Raw genomic sequence first — 24,765 nt, 5'->3', positions numbered from 1 at the left:
GTGCTTCTTGAAGCGTGTCAGCAAATCAATGTAAACTACCATATATCACAATGTACCATCTCCCTCCTGGGCACTGCTACTAGCAGCGCCATGATACTGCAAATCCGCACCGCCTAAATAATACCCCTCTCACTTCATGCCCACCCGTTCTCCCTTGCTATCTCTTGTCACCTGCAAGTCTTAACACATCTCAAACACTCTTCTCTCATTTTCTTCAGAATTGTTTTACAGCGTGCAGATGACAGGCTATTTGCAGCTCATGCAGTCATGCTCTGCTCCCCTCGCTGCTAGAAACAGCGTTTTTGGAATACCTTGCACAGGCTCTTCTTATCCAGGCAATAGTGGTATGACATACCCGAGTAAAAAGGGAAGCAGAGCACAGAGTGAGGGGGCTGAACTGCAGATCTCTACTCCTACGACAGAGTGATATGAAGGACAAGAATTCCCTGACCAAAGACATAAAGTGACACACTGGCAATACTACAATGCAGTATTCCACCCGAAATAGTGCCAAATGCAGAATTTTCTACGCTACTGCTAATCAAGCTACATCAATGTCGTAAGTCAAAAAATAGAGAAGAAAAACTAGCCAGTAAAGCCTCTAAAACTTTTCTTCCAGTATCTTTAGATTATAGAGGTCTCAGGGGCCAAGTATAATAATATTAAATTTTAAAAAATGGTGTCTCAGAATTGATACAGCCAGCGCCCCTTTAAAAATATTGGCTTGGTTGCAGACTTTCTCTTGTCACATTCAGACAAAGCAACTGCCTAAACAGATACAATTCTAGCTGCCAAGGATATCATCATAATCTTGTCTGGATCATTTAATTGAATTTTTGCCAGCTCCTGCCAGAAGGTTTTGGGAACAATGATTCCCTCCTTTCTTCAATAACACTGTCCTCCCTCTTTAAAAAGAAAAATCTCTCTCATTTCCATTCAGAGCAATCCACCTTGAGAGGTTAAAATTTGCTTTCTGCAGCCATCTGCATAGGTAGGTATTCACCGCTTGAAAAAATGGCAAAGCAATCATAAAGCAATAGGAGCATGGCCATAACTGAATTCGTTTTCAAGCCTGTACAAATACAAGAAAAACATGTACTTTCGCCCGATGCTTCTGCCAAACAAAGCAGCATACACAGCTGGTCCACAGGTCTTTGAAAGTTGTGCATTTGGCTTCTCCACAATCCCTGCTCTGACGCTGGAAACTTCCCAAAGCCGTGTCTTGGGAGCAATTGCACTCCCTGAGAAAGGGAATGAAGAACAACGGGCAGAATTGCAGGACACTAGCATGGCTGACGTATTACGCAGCAAGCTGTCTCCAGATTAGTAAGCAACATATCTGTAGAAGACAGCTGAGGACAAGAGATCACAGTGGATGCACAAGACACTTCCTCTATGAAATAAACAAAATTTTAAAAATGACACTTCCTCACCTCATCTGCTCTGCGGAGAAGTCCAGTTATGACCTGAAAAACATGGGAAATGTTCAGCTCTGAGAATTTTGTTTTTCAGTTACACTAGAAAGCTACGGAATTCATACCCATATTTACTCTTTGGAAAAGATTTAAGGAGCAGCTACTCTTTTATGGAAGGTGCTACAGTTGCTTACATGGGAAAGGAGACATGTTCAGTGTGCAAACATGGTGGAAATAGCAGGGTTATGAGTGTGCATGAGTATATGCTGGCACCACAACCAATGCCAGTGTAAATGTTTTAACATTGAATAATGCTCTGCATAGTGCAAAAATAGCACTGGTCAGTGTGCAATTAACAATAATCAGTTCTAAGGCCACAAGAAACTTGCAGATGTATTCTGACCACTTTCTCTTAAGGTCACTGCATTCCATTTAGCCATTGCCTTATGAAGCCAATAGTTAGCATTCCAGGAAACACGTTAATAAAATACAGTCTTCCTTGAAAAATAGAATATCCCCCAGTTCTGCTGGTAGTTTGCTCCTGTCATTAATCATCTTGACAACAGGCATTTATTAAATATATACCATGCTTTGATATCACTCGCACGTAATTTTTAAATTATTTGATTCCCACTTAGCAAAACATGCATTCCTCTTGGGGAGTACAGATAGGAATGAACTTTGAAAATTAAACCATTACACAGAAAGAAAAAGTTAGAATCATGTCTCCTCAAATAATTTTCTCATTCTAGAATAAAATTCTGGAAGATAGTTATGTCACACACTCTTTCTGCCCCAAATCCCATCATCACTTTTAGACTAATAACAACTAGCAGAGTTTTCGCATCCCCAGAAGAGTATAACATTGACTGAAAATACAGATACTCAAACAGACAAATCTCTTAATAGCTGTTATGATGTTGCTACATTACAAAGACTCAATCTTCTCACCCTCAGCCCGACTATGATTCTCAACAAACCAGGACAAAGCTCCTGCAGTACCTCTTGTACTGTGCCATCTCCTCCTGCAATAATGATCAGATCTGTGTTTTCCATCAATTCCAGCAGCTTTTTTGCTTGTCCCTCATAATCAGTCTGAAGAAACAGAAATCCAAACATGAGAACTCAAGTGACTATTTCTAGGACTTCTATAGAAAAAAAAGAATCATCTATCCATTTGCTTAATAGTTATTCTCATATAGGCACACAGTACTGTATATTACTTACATTCACTGAAATTTCAACTTACAAAACAAGTCTGCTGCCTAATAAAATATGTGCAAGCAAACACACACACACAAAAAGCTAAATGAAATATCAGAGTAAATCTTATTCAATAGATCTAGAATATTGCAGCAATAATCACACACTGAAACAAACCCACAAGCAAACCATGCTCTTGCAGAAAAAATCTCAACATCTTTAGGAGTCAAAGTGCTCAAGTGCATCTCCTGAAACACAGAATCAGCTACATAAAAGGCTACTGCCTGACAGCAAGCTGTTGACAACGGGTTTAGCAGTAAAGAGTACACTGACTTTCTAAACCATCAAAACTGTTTTCTGCAAAACGAATCTCTCTTACAGGGACATCTCAGCCTCAGTTACTGGCCCAGCCCTGTTTTGGTAACTTGTCAGGTCTGAAGCTACAAAGCATCAGTTTAAGTCTTGCAAAATATTTTTTTCTTTTAGGGTGTGACTATGTATTTTCAATGATCAGAGCGGGGCATTAATAAAAACAGCATTTTAACACTAAACCTTGTGAAAAAGATTCCAAGACAGAAAGATACATATTAGACTACTTCACTGCTAGGACAGAGTGACTATTAAACAATCTACATATCACAGCCTCAAAAACCTGCAAAAAGATCAGAATCCCTTCATGTTTACTTTTTCTTCTCTTTCTAAAGAAAACCTCTCTGCTAATTCACACCATTTAGAGCTCAGTGTTCTGCTTTTGCTATGGGAATGTTGAATTATTTGGGGATACACTGAGATATTTTCAGTGTAAAAATAAAAGGTTATTTTTAATTAATCTGAACAGTTCCGCTGCACTTCCATGTTCCTCACTTCTGAATTCTGCAAGTTCAGGCAGAATTGACAATTTCAACAGCGATGGGCATGCACCACTAGCCAGCACTCAAATATTTAGAGAGTTCTCTCTTGAACATGAATTATAGAAGGGCTGCTTTAGACAGACAGACAAGTACATGTACTGCTTTAGCTGAAAATTAAAAACTCAGTACACAGTTTGTAAATTAACTGTGAATTAAAAAGAAAAAGATTAAGTACCAGCTTAATATCTCAGTATTTATTTCTTCCCACGAGATGTCTACAGGACAACTGAGAATTTTAAATGCATCCAGAACTGAATTTCAATTCTTCAAGAGGACAAAGCAGAGCAGACAATATATCTATATTAACAGAACAGTTCTTACCTTAACCACAGTTACATCCAAGCCAGATAAGTGCAAAATTGGAGCAGCATTCTTTTCAAAAAGGTTCCTGGCTTTGCTAGAAAAAACACAGTAAAAATGATTTCATTAGTCTGGTGGCTAAAAAAATTTAAAAAGAAAGAAACAAATGAATAACAAGAAGAAATCTACTTAAAAACAGAGCGTACAATCTATACAATCAGTCACTCAACCTGCCAGTCAGGAAAGATGAGATTTCATTTGGTTCAAATGTATTACATTTCTAGACTCATATCTCAGATGTCAGCTTTTTGTTGCAGTTTTAATAAATGCAGAAGGTTATCTATCTTTCTCCAAAAATAATAATAATAATAAAAAAGAAACAAGATCTCCAGAAAGAAATTTATTAGAAAATTAATGACTTACAGAAAAACAGGCTTTAAGACCACAAAGAAGGCCCATTTAGGTTTTCAGAAACATTTAAAAAAAATATTCACTGTTACATATTATTAAATAAGTTTAGAAGCAAAATTTTAGCTGACTTTCTTTTGTTATGGGACTCATGCATTTTCTGCCTATAACTGCATAATAAAATAATTATGCCATTAACTATAAATTGCTTACAACAAGTAGAAACATGAGACTAGGAGTCAGAGACTTAATTTATTAACACATTGAATTTTCCAGTCATGAGTGTTTTGAACAAAAGCACATAAGTCCAAGCACTTCCATGTCAGATATATAATTCCTTTCATATTGTTATTGACAAGTCCACACCCCTCCCCAAGATTCAACTGATACGAAGCTTAGCTGATCAGCAGAAACAGGCACGCATCATATCCAAGATAACTGTTTTTCTGCTAATGAGTATGCAAAAATAGCAGCCGACCTCTTCCAGGAGTCTTGCTCTGAGCCCATATTTAGCCTCTCAGTTTGTGGGCACATCCCTTTCAAGGACAGGTTCCCACAGAAGTAAGATCACTGCTGGCTAACTTCAAGTCTTGAGGCAATCAAGGTCATCTCTTATTTCTACAGTTTTTGAGGACAAAAATGCATCACATACAAAAGCGTGGAGGAAACACGAAGGAATTCCACATATGAAGGACTGACAAAGGCCGAAACACAGGATAAAAGAAAAATTAAAAATATACATATGTTTAGAAATCATTCTTTCAACTCAAGCATCTAGTTCTATTTCTCATCCCAATATTTTTGGTGAAATAAAGTTGGCATAGTTACATAGCACCAGCTTGGCATCAAAGGGAGGCAAAAATGAGCTAAAAAATCTGGCTGGCTTTTATAGTGGATAGCAGAGCAAAAATACAGAAAGAGTGCCTCACAGACGAGTGTAGGTAAGGGGCAATTTTACCCTTTGCAAGCTGCTGGGTTGAGGAACACTGTTGCTTTCTTCAATGGCATACTGGACGGGATCAGCTGGTTCCCAAAAGCCTAAGCGAGATAAAAAGAGCAGAGTTCAGTTTATCTTTTAAGCACATTGGTAGAACAGTTCAAAATAATGGATCTCTACAAATGTCAGTGGGCTTCCAAGCCTCACGACATTCAAATGACTTCCATCTTCAGCCATTGAACAGGTCTCCTATTCAAAGACCTGCACTCTTAGCAACAGCTCACACCACTATCACGAGTACTTTTTAGCTCATTTTTACAATTCCACCATCATTTCATTTTTGTCAACCTCTGGTTTTCTGCCATGGGCAGAGATCCAGGGAACTATCCTTGACTCCAAGGTTACTTGATTTTCCTTCCTTACACAATTTTTATACACCTGCCTGCCACCTTCTTTCTGCATCTTCTTCCACTTCCGTCCTTCAACTCTTATATATATCTTCTGCTCATTTTTGTATTTTCTATTCTTAAGTTTTTGAAGATATGAAAGATAACCACCAGAGAATTTGCCCAGACCTATAAGCAAGCTCACTGTTTCGCAGACATTTTTTTCTTCCTATAAAAAACACTAAATTCCTCTTCAACTTTTGATCCAATTCTGAATAGGTGCCTCGATTTTAAATTCTTTGAGAGTTGCTCCATACAGCCTCTTGTACCTTTTAGCCATTTGTACCTACTTCCATAGCTTTTCAGCACGAGAGGCAAGAAAAGGCAAAGCTTCCACACATTACTTCCCACTCTGTAAACCTCTTTAAGCTTAGCTAAAGGCATCCTCACTACCACACCAAATCAAACTGGTTTTGAGTACAAGGATGACAACGTATTCAGCAGTACCATCCAGAAGCCCCAGAAATAAAGTAGGAACAAAAGACTACTGCGCTGAATACAAGACACAGTCAACTGTCCCTGGTTTTTTTACCCCCTTTATCTTGAAAGTTAATCCCCCCAGCAGGAATTTTTATATTGAAGAAGGTGGACACTGTACACAAAGCACAGTAGATTTTAGTGAACATTAGCTGTTTAAACTTGTAATTAATTCCACTTGCCAACTTTGCTCAGGAAACCTCAATTAAAAGAAGTGCGCAGCTGGCTATCTTGCTTAAAATATTCAAATTCCTTCTTCAAGAAAGGAAAAGGATGAGAGAAGTTGCTGAGAGTAAAGGAATCTTCAAAGAAAGGGAAACAAATCAATAGCTCTTAAGCTTTACTCAAAAATCAGCTGGAAAACAGACCAACTTCTTTTATTGCAATTGTTGGGTGGGAATTGGGAAATATATGGGACCTCTAGCATTTTATAGCTGTTAGAAACAATTAATTATTTGCTTGGGGGGCACAATGTGATGTATTTGCTTGCTCTAAACAACCTAACAAGGCTCATAAAGAATTTATGAGTAATGACATAATCACTTCTTTATGTAATATACTTAGACATTTGTGTTACATACAGGGGCATTTCTAAAGCAAATGCTCATTTTTAAGACAGGAAATAAAAAAAAAATAATATAACATTCTAGAAGTCTTTTTTTCAGAGCACAACATAACGAAAGACAACTTAAAAGACAGACATTAAAAATGCTTATTAAATATATATATGAAGGTATAATTTAGGAACATCAATGCCTTTTTCACTTCCTTGTCAAATGCACACTTCCAGGTATTGCATTTCTGGACTTCTAGAGATGATAATCACTATTTTGCAACTATGAAAAACCCTTGATACAAAGGCTTTGTAATGCTTTATGAGTACTAACAGAAAAACTACATTCCTTTACAGAAAACTATCCCTAAAAACTAAACCTTGTCATGGTTTAGCCTCAGTTGGCAACCAAGCACCATGCAGCCGCTCGCTCTCCCCTCCACCCTGGTGGGATGGGGGAGAATCTGAAGAACAAAAGTAAGAAAACTCATGGATTGAGATAAGAAAAGTGTAATAATTGAAATAATAATAATAATAATAAATTGTAACAACTTTTGAAAACAATGAGAGGGGGAGAGAGAGAGAGAGAGAGAGAGAGAACAAAACCCAAGGGAAAAAAACAAGTGATCCAACTGCTCACCACTCACTGACTGACGCCCAGCCAGTCCCCAAGCAGCGATCGTTCCCCCCAGCCTGCTCCCTGCAGTTTATATACTGAGCATGATGTCATATGGTATGGAATTAGCCCTTTGGCCAGTTTGGCTATGCCCCCTCCCAGCTTCTTGTGCACCTGGCAGACCATGGGAAGCTGAAAAGTCCTTGACTACTGTAAGCACTGCTCAGCAACAACTAAAACATCAGTATGTTATCAACATAATTCTCATACTAAATCCAAAACACAGCACTATACCAGCTACTAGGAAGAAAATTAACTCTATCCCAGCCGAAACCAGGACACACAGAGCAAACTGTTTGCCAGCTAAATGCATCCTCTTTAACATGCCCAGAGTTCAGTAACAAGAAGGTGAATCAGCACAACAACATCTGCAAAGGAAGTCCACAGCCAGCTAACGCTGACTTATTCCAGAGAAGAAGGGGTAAAAGGTTTAAAATATGATAAATGGATTCTTTATTATAGAATCCTTCTATGATCATTTGCCACCCCAAGGCTGTCATCATAAACTGATATTTAAATTCAGACATGTATGGTGGAGTCTTTGCATGAAATACGGCTGTAGTGGATACTTTGGCAGGAGGGTGGGCGCTTCATCAATTTGGTATTGTAACAGGCTTAAAAACTTAAAAATCTGATGTAGAAATAATAGGGAAACCCCCCACTTCACTCAGACTAAACTCTTTCTTGGGTGAGTCTGCTTCTATTTTTTCCCAATGCTTATACAGCACTATAAATGCAAGTAGCATTTTTCAAACAATTACAGATTGTTGTTATTCTGAAGAACACACCAGACATTTAATGCCTTACTGCTGTATTGCTGTGTGTTTTCAAGCAGTATTTGGCACTGACACATCAGCAAGAATGGAAACTACAGCAAGGATTGATTACTAGGCTTTCTGGTTCACTCCTTTCTAATGCAGGAGTCTTCTGCAGGATATGTTTCCAGGCTTTAACCACTGAAATTGTAGGAAGCTCTATTGACAGTAACTTTTGCACTTTCATTTACAAGAATAAGCAATAATGGAATAGATCCCATCACTTAACAACTGGAATTAAGAAACAGGAAAAGTCAGAATTTCCACAACAGAACTATCTTCTTGTACCAGTCTTTCCTTAGCAGTTACACCTTTTTGACAGCATACACACTTAGGTCTTTTAACTTCTCCTTATATATCATTTCATCAGTGCCTTTTAAAAAAATTTTTTAATTTGGTCAGCATGCTTCAAATACTGAGGTATTAACTGCTATTTTTGGCAATATAAAAAACCTGTCACTTTGTTTTTATGCAGTAAAATTAATATTGAAAACATAAAAATCAAGAAGAACTGATACTATGAGTTGGAAATGCATTTGACTCTGAAGCTATAAGTATGATTTATGAAAGCAGTATTTTCAGGGAAAGATTTTTCTTATTCTTTCATGAGACCTGAGCTCCCTTACATCTATTCTGGCATGAAGTTCCATTGCCCAAATCAAGGTGCTGTGAACTGTGAATATCTTTCCCTCAACAGCAGGCAGGCTAAAATTGGGATTATTCAGGTGCACCACAGAAGCAGAGTAATCTCAAGGAAAGTTCTTTAATGAGAAAAATAATTTTCACCATTCTTCTCAGGCCCCACTACACAGCAATCATGGGAGCAGTGTTACACCCTGCAAAATCTTTAAGATCTGGCATAGAAAAGCAGGTTTAGAATAAACTTTATTTGTGGGAGATAAAAAGACTCTTAAAATCCTACACCACACCACCGAGGTAATCAGAGCCAGTAAGCAGTACCTGTACAGTGATGTAATCCATGGGCAACAGCACTTGAAAGTGCCCATGAAAGACTGCTTATTAAGGACAAGATTTCTTTATGGGAATACTGCAGTATGGGAATTTGCTCATAGCTGCCCATGCAGACCAATAACTACAAAATGCAATAGTCAATGTACTCAGACAGTAACTACCCCTTTCTCTCTGAATACCAGCTTTCTTGTCAGTGATCAGCAAATGGGTTGTCTCCATTAAATTCCCAGTAGATGGGTCTCAAAAACGCTAGGTCAGTCATCACACTTAGTATTCTTGATAAAGGCACTCAGGCTCAAATAGACAAGGGCAAGGTCTCTCCAGCCAAGCACTAACATGAAGCAGTTTGCAGTGCTTCTGCCCGACTACACCCGTTGTGGTGGATCTGAGATTTCAGTTTCCTGTCTTATCAACAAATCATCTTCCCACCAGACCTTTACGGACACGGAGTAATTACACCTGCAGAAATGGAGGTCTGGGTAGCTACAGCAGTAACTAAGATTACCGCAACGATAACACTGCACCATCCATTGCAACAGCAGTCAGGGCACGAAAGGTACAGTACCCCAGCTGCAGGCTGGAGGCCTCGTCCGCCCTTTGGCACTTTAGCAAAAGAACACAGAAGGCATCATTATAAGGCTTGTCACGTAGAGAGGTCCTGCTGGGAAAATCTCAGGAGCCCTGCACAACCAAGATAAGAGGGAGATTTTAATCTAATTTTATCACTTTAAATGGTATTACCTGGGCTTCTTGGCATGCAGCTCTTCGTAGCAGGTTATCGCTATTAGGTAAGACAGAAAAGAGAGTGGACATTAGGTTGTGTAAGTTTAAAACAATTTGTTCATTTTTAAAATGTAGGTACATACCCTTTTTACACACACTTTGACAGCACTAAAATAAAAAAATACAGATTATTTAAGACCTATTTAACACATTTTAAGGATGAAACACACCCATTTAAGCACACATGCATAATTTTTTTCTGCATGTGCACACGAACACCCTTTCTATAGTAAAGAAAAGCAGAAAACAAAGACCAGGATGCCAAGCGTGCTGAGATTACATAAGCTATGAGACACTGTATAACTGTGATTTATTTTTAAATTGCCACATTACTGTATTCCAGATGTAAGGTGTGGGTTTTTTCAATGTTAATACTGCCTGTTATTTACACTGAAGGGACTTACCATTCAGGCAGTATAGAAGGGATTTAGAGTAGACTTAAGTGTAGCTTCCATGGACTTAAATCTTTGTGTATTATAATTGTGAACTCCCCTCTCCATCAGTTCGTAAGCCAAACACATGCTAATGCAGCACCTACCACCCACCTAGGTCTGAGCATGGCCTAAAGCAGTAACTTTGAGAGGTGAAAATCACTCAACTCACCTAAGTGAAGTTTAAAAACAAAGAAGAAAATATTGGTATTAGATATGTCACTGATAGTCATTTCAGAAATAAATTCCAGACTAATCCTTGTGCTTGTCATTGGTGACAGACAGCATGAGCAAGGTGGCAAGCAGGCTATAGTTGGGCAAGCAAACTGGAGACAGAGCTACTGAGGAACAAAATTCTGTTCTTCCCCAGACCAAAAAATGCCCTATTGGTCCTTGCAGACAAAACAGGGAGTCCTGTTCTGCAGTGCCCGAAGTCTCACCTGTCCTCTAGATACCAGACACTCCCCCTCTCTGCTAAAATCAAAACACTCCTTCAGCTTGCCCTTGCCAATACCTGGCAAGACAGTATATTATTGTCTCAAAAATATCAAGTACAAAAAAAACCCCAGTTATAGTCAGCATACCAAAATGAATACACTACACCAGTTAAAGGGATTCAAGGCCGACCATGAAACACGATTGACTAGGAAAGCAGCACACTCCTGCCACAAAGTGTGTCTCACCAGGCCAAATCCTGCAATGGAAATGGCAGAAGAGAAGGCAAGGCCTTGCTCAGACCTCTGGACCCAAACACGAGTGAAATCTATTCAATTCCATGAGTTTACGGTATTTATCTGTCACTGGAGCTATGTAAGCTGCTCTTTTTGGCACCATCAAAAGGTGCTGCAATGCCATAAAAGGAGAAGTAGGGTGACTTCAGGTGAGATATAAAGTTGGGTTCTGAGAAAATAACTCTACAGCAAAAAAGCCACAGATTTATTCCTGCTAATAATAAAAAGACAAAGGAAGAATTCAAGCATGGAAAAAGAAAATACATGAATAATACCTCACCAGGATAACAAGTAACTGGAACGTATAAAAAATTTTCCTCAGAGGCATGCTTTTAACTGTCATGTTTGCTCCTTAAAACCTAAGGAATAAGTAATTTGTATTAAGCACCTGAAATACTACTTAGAGGAGCGACAGACTTGTTTTTGATTGCAGTAATATAATGAAAGTGCACTACTTAAAATAACTGTCTCTGAAAAGGTTAGCGTTCCGAGCTAAACAACATTGTCACAGCTAACTCCAGTTCAATCAAGACAGCATGACAGGCTAAGTCCACACTGCGCTGCTGAGGGCACAAGCCCTCATACAGGGACTTTTTTCCCCCTCTGTGACTATGTGTGGCCAGAGCAAACACAAAGCAATTGTGATTTCAATATGTAAAGTTGAAATATTATGGGATATCAAGAAAACCCCACCATCAAATGATGGCTGCACAGTTGATGCATTTGAGAATTACTGTCCTAACCTTATTAACAAATTCTAGTCAAATCCATGTTATCCGTTTACGTCACATTGATGCTATTTTGTTCAGAAGTCAAGCGGTGTCACATCGTCAGCCAGTATGTTTTCCTGGTGCCCGCAACCTTATGCTGCAGTGTTAATCGCCTTTGAAATGGAGTCCAGCACAACTTTTCAAATGCAAGCAAAAAGATACTGTGCTCTCTGTCCCAACCTCCAAAGACCCTCAAAACAACTGTCAAGGATGCAAGCTTGATTCAGCTCAACAGAGTCTTAACCATAAAAATTAGGCTTGACAGTTTAGATGTCAACATTTAAGCTTATTTTCTCCTGCATTGAAGCTCTTACAGAAACAGAAGTGTACTCTGACACATATCATTTTGGTGTCAAAGGAAAGGTTTAGGTTCTGAGACCAGGGGAACCATTTACTGTCCAGTAATTTATAGGTGATTTGTCTCACCTCCCCAGCAGCAGAGCACCCAGAATCCCATGCTATCTCAGCCATACTCATAGGATTCCCACTGATTCAACTAGGACATATATTTCAAAGTCATCTGAGTTTGGCTTAAAGATGTCCCAAGTTTGGCTCAAAGATGCCAGGTAACAGGAAAATTTTTATTTCCTTAAAATGTTATGTCAACACTTAAATATATTCACACTTAAGAAAAAAAAGCACAAGTGCACTCACAGGGTTGTATCTGTGAGAACAGCAGTCCTCCTCCTGTATCACAGCTCTTGCCTTTACTCATCTCATATGGCTCACCTAAAGTACCACAAGTGGGTCTGGAAGTCCTCTGTGGGTCATACCAATTAATAAATACAGTTAGAAAAATTTTAAAAATAGCAAAAAGGTAACAAAGTCTTCTGTCTCGGTACCTATTAGATTATCAAAATATGGCTGCGTACCAGCTCCCAGAGAAGAAGAGACTTTAACAATAAACATAAGATTTTGTTGATTTTTTGTACATTATTGACTAACATTACGTAGTAACAAAGCCTTTTCAACGACACTCCAACATGAGCAGGTGGAGGCTGAGGGAAATTGCTGCACTGCCTTAAAGAACACACAGAGATTTCTTCTGCCTTGCACCATATCCACAGCAAACTAAAAATCAATTTTTATTTTATGTTTCCCCTAAGGGCTCATGGACACAACTCAGGCCTTAAAGCAAAAGTGACGTGCAGTATTGCATCTGCTGGCCAACCCAGGGCTGCCTTCCCACTGTGAGAATTAAGCATCACACAGCTTACAACTGGGCCAACTTGCTTAAGCAGTAAAAAACTGGGAGACAGAAAGGAATGAGCAGTGGCAGTGGGGTATGGAAGAAAGACAATGTCCTAAGCTGAACCCACGGACAGAACTTTGACTGGTTTGACAAAGATATCAGTCAATCCTGCAAGGCCGGCAGCCACCGCAGCACAGACTCTTCGGAGAACAGAGCAGGCTTACGCCAAAGCAAGGAACCAACGCAGAAAGAAAGGAAGAGCAACTGTCCAGAGCTCACCATGCACCAGCCATGTCAGGCTGCCAGAACACACCGGGCTGTGAGAAGAGCACAACATCTGTACGACCTGCTTGAACACAGGCTGTTCTGATTTGTCTGCAACATCTCTGGCGCAGGACTGCTCCTGCCCTAAGCATTTTCAGCTAGAATAGGGAATTCACACTCTTACATATAAGCACACAGATCCACGCAACGTAGTACGTATGGTCCTCCAGCTGAGACTGCACCCTCTGCCCAAGTGCCAGCAGAGGTCAGGGCTGAAAGGACGGTTCCCACGATGAGAGGTTGGTTCCCACAATGAAAGGTCAGCCAGGGCAGCAATGAACTCAACAAGGAGAAGACAGCAAACTTGAACCAAAGAAGCTGTTTGAGGCCCACAGCTGCGGCAAGGGTAAGCCTTCATCTTAGAGCCAACCAAAGCAACTCCCTTAAAAGTGACCATACTACAAAAGTATAAAGAAGCTCAGGTCTGAGATCCCATTTCAAAAAGGGTTACCAGCATTAAATCTAAGACTATTAAGTACATTCAAGCAAGAAGACGCCTAAAAACTCTCCAGTTCAGTATCTGCATCAAAACACAAGAGTTTTGTGAGGGGAAACTTGACCAAAGCTGTGCACATAGGATCAGTCCTCAAGAGCTGTAACGGAATTCCTAAAAGAGATTTTATCTTAGCAGAGAGCTTTTTGGCTGCTTCCAATACAGCAAGAGCACAGCATCCTTTTTGCTGGATATTAGCATTTATTTCCAGCTTGGCTTTGGAAGGGCATGAAAGACAAATCTTAGTTTGCATCAGCTTTACCCAAGACTCAGAATTTATACTCAGTTCTTCTGACAAAGTTTTGATGAAATAAAGTCAGCCACTCAGGAAGTGTATGCAGAAAGGTGACAAAGTGAGTTATCAGTTGGCAAACACGCAGAGACTAACATTCAAATTATAGATAACAATAACACTCAGATTACTGGCAAGCGGTCAAAGGCCCAGATGCGTTGCCAGCATTTTCTACAGAGAAAGTCAATAACATATACAGAGTAAAACCAAGTATCTGAGGAGTCCACTGCCTCAGTACAACATAAACAGTCCCCGACCTGACAAAGTGATAATCACTTACCCACTGACACCACTGTAACAGTCTGGCCAAATCTGACAATCAGTTAAGCTGATGTCCATTATGGCAGAGATTAAATTTCTGCTGATTTGACATAGCTTGTGACTCACTGCACCACCTGGACATATAAAGAACAGCAGCAGCTCGATTCAGGAGAGGTGACCCAGGACATAAAGGTGAGAGAGGCTTCCAAACTTGTCGGAAATTTTAAAACAATCATATGGTATCTTTACTATCTGTAATCAACCTCATGCGCATATGTTAAACAGAAGTACGCTACTGTGTATGAGCATGTATCTGACAACCTCCATACCCTCTAAGCTTTGATCTAGTACATTAAATTCAGTGTCCCTCATATCTGTAAGTATGATATACTATAGATTAAAATTATGCTAATACATAAATTCATGCAATCCAGAGAAATTAAAGGGAGACAACTTATATGTGACAACATTGAGTGCTCTTCTTAATTCTCCAATATTACAGGAGTATTTGCTATCCCAAATTTAAGACAACAGATTTTGAAAACATTCTTTTATGAGAAACAAAGGAATTTCAAGGCTCACTAAAGTTTTGTAAGAATAGCAATAGGGTTTTAGTTAACAGTAGTTCAACCAGACATAATGTCTATCATTTTACAAATGAAAAACCTTTGCCACCTCCCGATCTATGTCTCTTTTGAAGAGGCACCTTCTGTTATATTACATACTTAGAAGGGCTGAATCACAAATGGGGATGGGGCATCAGCACAAGGTTTCCTCTTCACTCTTCCCTTTCATCCAAAACCCCCTTACTGTTAAATCAGTCAATATTTGAACAAACACCTCCAAAGATTAAAGGCTAACACACTGATCCAGAAACCAAATGCTGCATGAAGAAAGTATCATACAAGACTGGGCTAAGCAGCTCCTCGACCTTTACAGTTATCGTCATCCACAACCTTTAGACTAACTTGGCGATGAACCATTACACTCCAATGCCCCTCTTTCCTCTACAGCCTATGGGCCACAAGGGCGTCCACATCAGATCCCACAGCACAGTCTGCAGGGTGCAGGACGGGGACACCTGGGTCCACTTCCAGGCAGGGAAGAGGCACAGGGGACAACTCTGGAAAAGGTAAGATTCTTCTTGTCCATATTTGTCCATGTAGCATCCTCCAAAGTCCTAAGGAAGTACTCCAGAGCTCTTCTGTCCCTATGGGCACATAGACACTGACTATAGAAGAGTTGCCATTTATTAGCAGGACAGATTTTTATTTACAATGGCTCCACTTAATGCAGGCATCATAGCCTCTGCATCCAAAAGAAGAATGAACCTTGAGAAGTCAAAAAAGCGAATTATCTTCTCCTTGCAAGACAAATATCTTAGAAAATCCACAATGATGCAAAAGCGAAGAAGAGGGATGCAGGATGGGAAAAAACCCCCAAACTTTCTTCAGCTGCAAATAAATGAGCAACATCTCAGACAACTAATTCCAAGAAGTCAGAGGCTAATCTGAACTGATGCTGTGCTAAAGCAAGCCCCTTCGTCAGAAACTCCAGTGATGCCAGAAACCAAAGCACAAGACTTCACTAAACCTTTAATGTGTTCTAAAAGGGCAAATATAAGTCTAGTCAAGTATGCCTCATGCATAGTAATTTAGCCCCTGATGTCGATAACAGCAAGTCTCACCACCAACACAGCCCTCATTAACCTCTTCAAGTGTTGCCTGCAGCACTTTGTGCATGGGGTGAAAGGCACCTCTCATGCTCCCCCGCATAACTGGTACATAAACAAAAATACTGGGGAGAGAGAATGTATGAAAAAACCCACCAAAAGCCATTACCACATTTGGAGGCAAAACAGAAGCTGCAGAGAGGGATCTGGCCTATTCCCTGCTGTCCAGCAGCCACAAGGTAAGGCCTTCACTGTGCACAGAGTACCACGAAAGAGCTGCTGAGACCACCTTTGAATTTTTACACTCTTGCCATCAGGTTCTTCTGTCACTCCTCGTTTTTCTATTCCCTGGCTAAAACAATCCTCCACAGAGATCAAGAAATGGCTAAACGGTTGTCACTTTTTCCAAACAGTATTTAAATCTCTGAAAGTAGTACTTTACAGCTGTGCTTCAGTCTACGTCAAAGTCACACAGAGCTGTTTTTCATCACAGGGTTTCCTACCTTGCATTTCCAATGTCTGGTAAGGAAATGCTGTATCTTCCCTTACAGATAAAAGGAGAGATTGAAGAATGGGATGGGTAAACATTTTTGTTCTCCACTACATCATCTGGGTTAAACTACCATGCCTACACTCGGTGCAAATAACCTCTGAACACTGAAATTTAGACACCAAAAGTTCCCTTTCTGTCTGCCTTTCATATTTTCCTCCTTATTCACTACTCTATCATCTATGGTATGCTTCATGTTTAACATGTTTTCACAGGTACTGCACAGGAAACGAATACAGCTGAAACCAACAGTACACAGGCACATGAATTCCCAGAAACCACAGACATAAAGGGGAGACTGGTTGTGTCCGATGCTGCTCCTAGGCCTCCTCAAGTGCCCACTCTTCATGTGCACAAGGAGCAGATTTAGTCTTTTTCTTAATGCTCTATTTCAGTAGCTCTCTATAGTACCCAGGCCTGACGTGCACTTTGCTGTCATTAGTATCTGTGGCAACAGAAGACCAGTGAAGAGGCCACTTACATCAGCAGGGTACCTGGGAAGGTCACAGGCTGCTCTGCCCCGCCAGCCAGCCCCTCATATGAATGCCACTGAGCAATTTCTTCCTCCTCGTTTTGTACATGAAGTTTAGTCTTTTGGCTAAGAAGTATCTAGAATGATAGAACTTTAAATAATTAATTGTTTACATGTCACTATTTTATCTGAATTCAAAGTTCAAGTCGTCAGAGGGAAGAGTGGAATGTAAGCTCAAGGATCCATTGACATTACATGAAGGCATCAAAAAAACCCCCAACCTGTTTAGCACAAATACTTCTGCTTACAACACTGCAGTATAGAATCACAGAACAGTTTGGGTTGGAAGGGACCCTTAAAGGCCATCTAGTCCAACCCCCTGCAAGGAGCAGGGACATCTTCAACTAGATCAGGTTGCTCAGGGCCCCATCCAGTCTGACCTTGAATGTTTCCAGGGATGGGGCATCTACCATCTCTCTGGACAACCTGTTCCAGTGTTTCATCACCCTCATTTTAAAAAAATTATTCCTTATATCTAGTCTGAATCTACTCTCTTTTAGTTTAAAACCATTACCCCTTGTCCTATCACAACAGGCCCTACTAAAAAGTTTGTCCCCATCTTTCTTATGAGCCCCCTTTAAGTATTGCAAGGCGGCAATAAGGTCTCCCTGGAGCCTTCTCTTCTCCAGGCTGAACAATCCCAACTCTCTCAGCCTTTCTTATACATACTGTGTACTTCTCTTCTGTGTGTTGGCCCATGTAGGCATACACATGAAACCGTGACCTTGTTACCACCACTTTCACACAGTTATTCTCCATCTTACCACAGCCTGCTCTACAATTAGCAATTACAAGGAAAAAAGTGTGGAGGGAGAGTTTTTTTGCTGCTTGCCCTGCAGTCAACCGAGCCTTAGTGCTTCAGGTAACAAGTAAGCAACTAAAGCAGATGTACCATTCAAAACAAAAGTCCCTAGGCAAAAGGAAATAAAGAAGGAAAGTATAACAAACAACACAAATATTTATTTTTTATTATAAATAAAAAATTAAATAATTTTAAATAAATTATATTTCTATTTAAATAAATATTAAATTAATATTTATAAATATAAAAATAAATAAATAAATAAATAAATAAATGAAATTATATTTCCTTTAAATAATTTTCCTAAGTTTTCCACCGAGGCTTTGGCAGCATTTTAATGTAAGCAGAAAAGAACAGTGCTAAAATCATGACTTAACAATTAAAACATCATTAAGACAGTGACAGGATAAACAGCAGCATCAAAAGTAACAATTTTAAAAAATAATTTGGCTACACTTGCATTTTAGTCAAGTGTATTAACCATAATCTTAAAGGACAGGGATTAAAATATAAGCCTAGCTATTTAAAAATTGTGAAGGAGGATTTTGCTTACTATAAGGAACATGTGCTGCACAGATAAACAGTGGAAATGACACCCTGCTAGGTATGACTTATGTTAGCAGTACGGGCTCCTTCCAGCTAGGTGGGTGACAACAGCAAAGCACACGCACCAGCGAGGCACAGCACGTGGCCACTGCCGGCGCTGCACCTGAAGACAGACACAAGTGCTCATGCAAAACAAATCTGGCATCTTTTATGAGGTGTGTGGCACTGCTAAAAGAAAAAAAGGAGGTGGGAAAACCCAGGGGCACACAACCACCATGCTGTGATGGCTGCCTTCTGTGCATGAAGGTGGCTTCCCGTCAGCCTGGTACCAGTGGTGTAGTCTAACAGTGTAGTCTATCAGGAGCTGGTGGAAGGCCAAGGCTTACGTAAAGCTGATAAGGGGGATTCAGGCTGGAAAGTGGAATGTCTAAACAAGAATTACTGTCCTTGGGAGGGAAGCACATCCTGGAGAAATATGTAAGCTAATTAAGATGTTTTGGGAACCATCTGAAACAACTAGTAGAAGTGTGGTAAGAAGCACCCTCACACGAACTATCCTCGTTATAATACTAAAAGCCACAGCCCTCGAGCTGGAGACCCTGGCCCAAGCAGAGACCCCTCACCTCTGAGCGTGCGCAGAATATTAAAGTAGCGCTGTAGCTTTAAGTTGAAATAAGAGAAATGTAGACCAATAGAAAACTGCTTTGTGTAATTACTTATGCATATGTATAACTAGACTGTATAAATACTGTACCTGCATGACCAAACTTTGTGCTAGCTTTGTGGAGCTACCACCTAGCACCCACCTCTGCGCAGACATGAAATAAAATACCTCTGCCCTGTGTGTATATTGGCGTCTCGCACACCGAGTAAACGGTCTCACACCTGTGGGATAACAGTGGCACCATTTGCAGAGGCAGGGCCTCCACTTGCATTCACCGTTACAGTACTGGCTAAAAGCAAGCAACTGATGACACGCACTTGGCTGACGGCAGTTTTTTTTAAGTTAGAAGAGAGAAATCTTTCTCCTCTCTAACCGGCCCCTGAATGATTCAAGGCACCCTGACAACACCTCTGGTTAAAACTGCCGCCTGAACTAGCCCCAAACTTACAACCAGGCCAAGGTGGGAAGTCACAAAAAGGCACTGAGCCTTCCTAAGTGCATGGCTGGTGGAGGGGGAGGGAGAGCCATCCCCCCAAGGCGCCGGAGCCCCTCCGAGGGGAGACCCCCCATTTCAACAGCCGTGAGGAGAGACTGCCTTAGGCAGAAAGCCGGCAGCCCGGGCATCCGAGGCGATCACGGCAGCGATGCCCTCACCGTGCGGGGCCCGTCGCTTGCGGAGGCCCAGGGGTACAAGGCCGGGGCGGCGGCGGCCCCGCTCTCCCGCCCCCGCGGCCCGGCCCGCCCCAGCCGGCAGTTACCAGTGCTTCCCATAGAGCCAGTTCCCGCCCCAGCTCAGCAAGCAGACCCCGAACGTGGTTTTCTTCCAGTGATTCCTCAGCGTCGTCAGCACTTTCACCGCCCCGGCCATGCCGCCCGGGGCAAACCGGCCGCCCCGGCTCAGGATGGGCCGGCGGGAACCGACGCGCCGCCGCCCAGCCCGGCTCGGCTGGAAACGGCTCCCCCGGCACCGGCGTTCCGCGCAGCGACGCCCTCCCGGCCCGGCGGGGAGGCCAGGCGGTGCCGGCGGGGCTCCGGCCCTCGCTTTGGGGGGGCTCTCCCGGCCCCCGCCGTGCTGGTTCTGCTCAACCTTCCCCCCGCGCATGGAGCCTGGGGCTGACGAGATCTCATCCCCCATCCATGTTATTGTGCCCCCGCCTTGGGCCTTGTGTGCCCCCAGGTGCCGTCCAGGCACCCTACCTCAATTTAAAAAATAACAAAAAAAATCCCGAGGAAAGGTGTTTTCACACCCACCCGTGTCCCGGCCCTCGCAGCCTCGCTGCATGGTCGTCCTCCAGCCCGCGAGGCGACCCGTAGCCATGGGCTCTTGGCAGCAAGCCCAGCCACCACCAGGAGCAAGGGGAGCAGGAGACTTTCTGCGTAGCAAAGGACAAGAGTGAACAGGTGGTTTTTCCCACTGATAGAAATATCCAAGGTGGACCCCCCAAAAAACAACCAGAAAATATTTCTGAAGGTTCATCTAGAAGAAAAGTCGGCTAGGAAGTACCTGGGGTTTGCTGTTCAAGCCCCACCAACGGGACGACCACGTGCACCAAGAGAAATGTCTCCAGCCACGCGTGGAAAACAGACCATCCTCACAAGGCTGCCGACAGCCGTGAACAGCACCAGCGTCCTGCCGGGGAAAGGCAGAGACACGACCAAATGGCAAGACCTGACCTCATGATGGGAAAAGCTTTGGGACGATCTAGTGGTGGTGGCCCCTTCTAGCATTAACTCGGGCCGTGGCTTCCCATGACGCCTGAAAGATGAACAGCCTCAGAGATGTCAGAGAAGTGCTGAGTGGAGGCATGCGTGGCTAATATTCAGAGGGACCCTGTCCTATGAGAAAGGAAGACAGATGGCGGGCCATTCAAAATGAACCATTGGCTAAATAAGAGGTGTGAGGAAGCAACGCTGCTTTTGTAGACCACTGCCCTCCTCTTGACAGGGACCTGGGCTTGCGGACCCAGGACAACAAGGACACAGTTCTGGCAGGGACCAGCAGGTCAGGGTAATGAACATAAGGCTGGACAGAATTTTTTTCTCAGAATGTTTTTTCCCTCTTGTAAAATGCCATTTTCAGCAAAATCTGAACATTTACAAAACTCTCAAAGTCAATAAAATGGCTTTTCTGTAAAAAGCTTCCCCAAATCCTTCTGCTTAATGATGTCCGGATGGGATGTGAGTAGTAACATAAGGGGGCTGCTTGAGGCCAAATTTGGGACTCTGGGTATGCAAAAGTCTGTTCTGCAAAAATCAAGTTGATGCAGAAGATGGTCCAGAAGACACTCTGCTGTTAGAGATAAGGGAAGCAGATTAAACCCTATGGATTAGTTTCCCTACTTTTGGGTTTTCTTTTCCCTTCATTTTGTAGAGTAGAAGATTTGGGGTTTGTTTTTCTAAGAAAAACATTAAATGATCAGCTCCTGATGAATATTTCAGGCACACCCTCATCCAGTAGCCATCACGTCCTACTTCAATATTCTAGGTTCATCTGTCCAGTGCATCTCAGTGTGCTGAGTACATGCACTTGATGCGCTGCTGAATGTTCCAGGTGGTGTGGAGTGATTAAATGCCCTACTTTTTTTTTTTGGTGGTGTCCTACTTTTTGTGAGGATTCAGGTGCTGTGACCAACTGCTAACAGCAACGATAGCAACAGATACTAGTACTCTCATCCTGCTTTCCTTAGCTTATGAAAAGATTGTGTGCTGATAAATACTTTTCAAATTCATAATTCTCATGAGGTGCCACAAATAATTGACAAGCATCTGTAACTTCCTATTTCACAACCAAGTCTACTGAGTACAGTTATGTTTATTAACGATGCTTCCAAAACAAGCTTGAATTTTTAAAATAAAGCCTCTTTAGTATGCCAATACATGTTCAGAGCAGTCAGAAAAATGCTTAAATGTATGAAAGATCTGACTGTCTCTAAGATGGCTGAATGGAAATTTTCCTGAGTTCATATGCGTGAAAACACATCAGAGTTAGTATAAATGAGAAATTTTAGCTCAAATACTAGTTGTCTTTCAACATCCTTAGCAGAGGGACTTGACACTGCTCTGAGCAGGGTGGCTGGACTGCATGAGCTCCAGAGGTCCCGTCCCACCTCCACCATTCTGGGACTGTGTGATGTTATCTGAGAATTTGGGCTGGTGATTTAGAGATGGGGCTTTTTGAAGAGAACTGCCCTTAGAAGAAAGAAACACTGCAGACAACAACGACAGATCGTGCACTTGTCCCATTACCTGGCTTTACTTAGATGCAGCGTCCATTCCGAAATCCCTCCTGACAAACTTGTACATCCTAGTTTTTGGCTGTGGCCATCTGATCACCCTCAAGGTAGTCACACCTGCCACGCTGCTGCATGTACCAGCTACTTCTCTTTTAGCTCTCCTAGTTTTCTGCATGTCACATCAATAGAAGTAGGTATTAGAGTATGTGCAATAGAAAATGAGAGGATAAAGTGTTCATCTCGATCGTCCTCCAGATTATATGCTGTAGTCATTTTTTAGGCCAAGTAAAATGACTGCTACCTTTTTCAGAAAACTGCTCAGAGGAGGCTGGAATATGTGTTTTGTTTTCTTATGATTGCTAGATGGTTTGTGTAAAAAAGAGTCATTCGAAAAGCTGCTCTGCAACTCTAATGCTTGACTGGGGATGTGTCACCTAAAACTATCACAGAAGTTGTGTGTGAAGACAGGTGAATGCTTCATCCTGGTTACTCATGTCTGACCCACTTTTGAAGAGCAATTTTTTTATCATCCTGTCTCTACCATCAGTGCCAACCCTGTTAGCAGAAGAAGCCTCATACATGACCATGCTTCAGGGACATGTTTGTTTGTAACTTTAGAAAAGTCACATGCTTGACCATCTCAATTCTCTTCTTAGCCAGAGAATACGGGTGAAACAGTAGAGATTTTTCTCTGCTACTTGGCAATGCCCTACAATTGACAAGGAGAGAGAATGATTTAGTCTCCTTTTCTGTCCAGCACAATCTGTCCTCAAGTCCATCTAACTCATCTGGGTTGCTGTTTTTCTCTTGTGCTTGTTTCTCTGGGAATGGGATTGAACATATGTAATCATTTTACTGAAGTCACTGGTTTCATCACTTGGTATGTAGTTTTGAGTGGGACCTTTGAAATCAGGAACAGAAGTCCTGTTCACAGCCACCACTTAGTACCAGTGGCTTTCATGGTCTGAAAGCTAATTCTAGCGATGTGGTCTATAGGTAATCCCCGTATGGCTGAACTGGATGTCCCCATCCTACATCTCCAGGAAGCTCTGTATCAGTGCTGAACAAGGGCAGAGGAGAGTTTTTGCATGATGGTAACATGAGGGATATGTGCCTGTGTGTGCATAAAAGAAAGGGACAACCCCAGTCCAATATCGTCATTCTGTCGTCCTTACAGCAGCGGAGAATTGAGGCCCCTCTGCCTGCTGGTTATTCTGGCATTCGTGACTCAGCTAAGGATGGGCTGAGGGTATCAAATAGCAGTGCTGTCAACCACATCTCCTGCCATCATGGTGATCGTATGTCTTCAGGTGCTTCCTTACAAGAAAAATGCAAATAGCCGCTTGTATTGCAAAGAGACCAAATTTATTGCTCTGTAGGAGCTGTGTGTTTGCCACACCAACGTAAGTCCATGTTCCTGCCAGACCGAGGCAGCGTTGTCTCTGGTTGTAGTCTGCCACACACACCCCCCCTCGCTTTTTACACATGATTAATATCACTGTGGCCAGAGTGACAGGGAAGAGCATCTTCACACAACCTTCAAGCTTTTGTGCAGCTGATGCGAAAAACCCCAGACTCTAAATCTCTCCAGGCCTCTGGCCCAGCGAGGGAGGTTATAATTTGCTTTAATTCCACAACACCTGAACACCAAGCATGATTTAAGGTGGGGAAGAGCCCTTTTCCTTGGTGGATGGGAGCAGGACCGACCGAGTGTCTCTCCAGATCAGGCTGTGGGATGGGAGCTCCAGCCTTGCAGGTGCATCCACCTCCAGCTTTTCTCTCCCCACAAGCTGTGGGCACAGGGTGGGCTGCAGAGAGAGCTCTTCCTCTCCCTGTCTGGGGGGGTTCCTGAGCTAGCTGAAATCTCTGGTGGGCTTCCCAGTCAGTGTTTCTCTGCTTCTGTTCTCCAGGTTTTGTGTCCAGGGCCTGAAGCTGTTCTTCCACCCCGTGTCCCAGGTCCCTCTCCATTCCACCCCTGGCCACTGTCCTGTGTAAGAGAGGGGAGTGCTGCAGCCACTGAAGATAATCAGAGAAAGTTCCTGCCTGTGAGAGCACAGAAAGTTCATGATGGATTCTCTTGCCCTCATTTCCAGTTCTGCCTGGAGGTGCGAGTCCCCGGGGTAGTCATGTCTGCAGTCAGTGCCTGCTCTACTGGCTTGGAGAAAGATCTGAATCACACTGTCAGGGTTTTTGGTTGGGTAACTCAGAGAAACTCTGTGTGAGAATAATCTCTCCCCTTCCTTCCCCGCCACACTCTTCCTTGGCTCTTCTGTAAGCAGAACACGACATGAGCTTCACCCTCCCTAGAAGGAAATTCAGGAGCGTGCCTAGCATATGTCTACAGCACAACCCACCACCTTTATGCGTGCCCCCTCT

The 24,765-nt window shown here is 42.2% G+C and overlaps 1 protein-coding gene across 3 annotated transcripts in view; it reads right to left on the bottom strand.

Annotated features, from left to right (window-relative positions):
• Positions 1-20,114, bottom strand: part of AGK (acylglycerol kinase) — a 38,568-nt gene extending 18,454 nt beyond the window's left edge. Inside the window, exons 1-7 of one of the 3 annotated variants that reach the window (XM_072872183.1) lie at positions 19,915-20,045; positions 12,483-12,588; positions 9,855-9,894; positions 5,196-5,275; positions 3,851-3,926; positions 2,418-2,510; positions 1,434-1,466 (exon numbers count right to left, since the gene is read on the bottom strand). In XM_072872183.1, the coding sequence (XP_072728284.1) occupies positions 1,434-1,466; positions 2,418-2,510; positions 3,851-3,926; positions 5,196-5,245 (252 nt within the window). In that variant the 5' untranslated portion in view covers positions 5,246-5,275; positions 9,855-9,894; positions 12,483-12,588; positions 19,915-20,045. Of the gene's footprint in view, positions 1-1,433; positions 1,467-2,417; positions 2,511-3,850; positions 3,927-5,195; positions 5,276-9,854; positions 9,895-12,482; positions 12,589-19,914 lie in introns of all 3 variants that reach the window. The other 2 variants (XM_072872173.1, XM_072872191.1) reach the window with 2 other exon arrangements.
• Positions 20,115-24,765: the final 4,651 nt, after the last annotated feature.

Source organism: Ciconia boyciana, chromosome 1 (genome assembly GCF_034638445.1).
Source record: "Ciconia boyciana chromosome 1, ASM3463844v1, whole genome shotgun sequence".
In the NCBI taxonomy this organism is placed as follows: domain Eukaryota; kingdom Metazoa; phylum Chordata; class Aves; order Ciconiiformes; family Ciconiidae; genus Ciconia; species Ciconia boyciana.
Note: the sequence above shows the minus strand (reverse complement) of the source record. Positions and strands in the feature narration are given on the sequence as shown.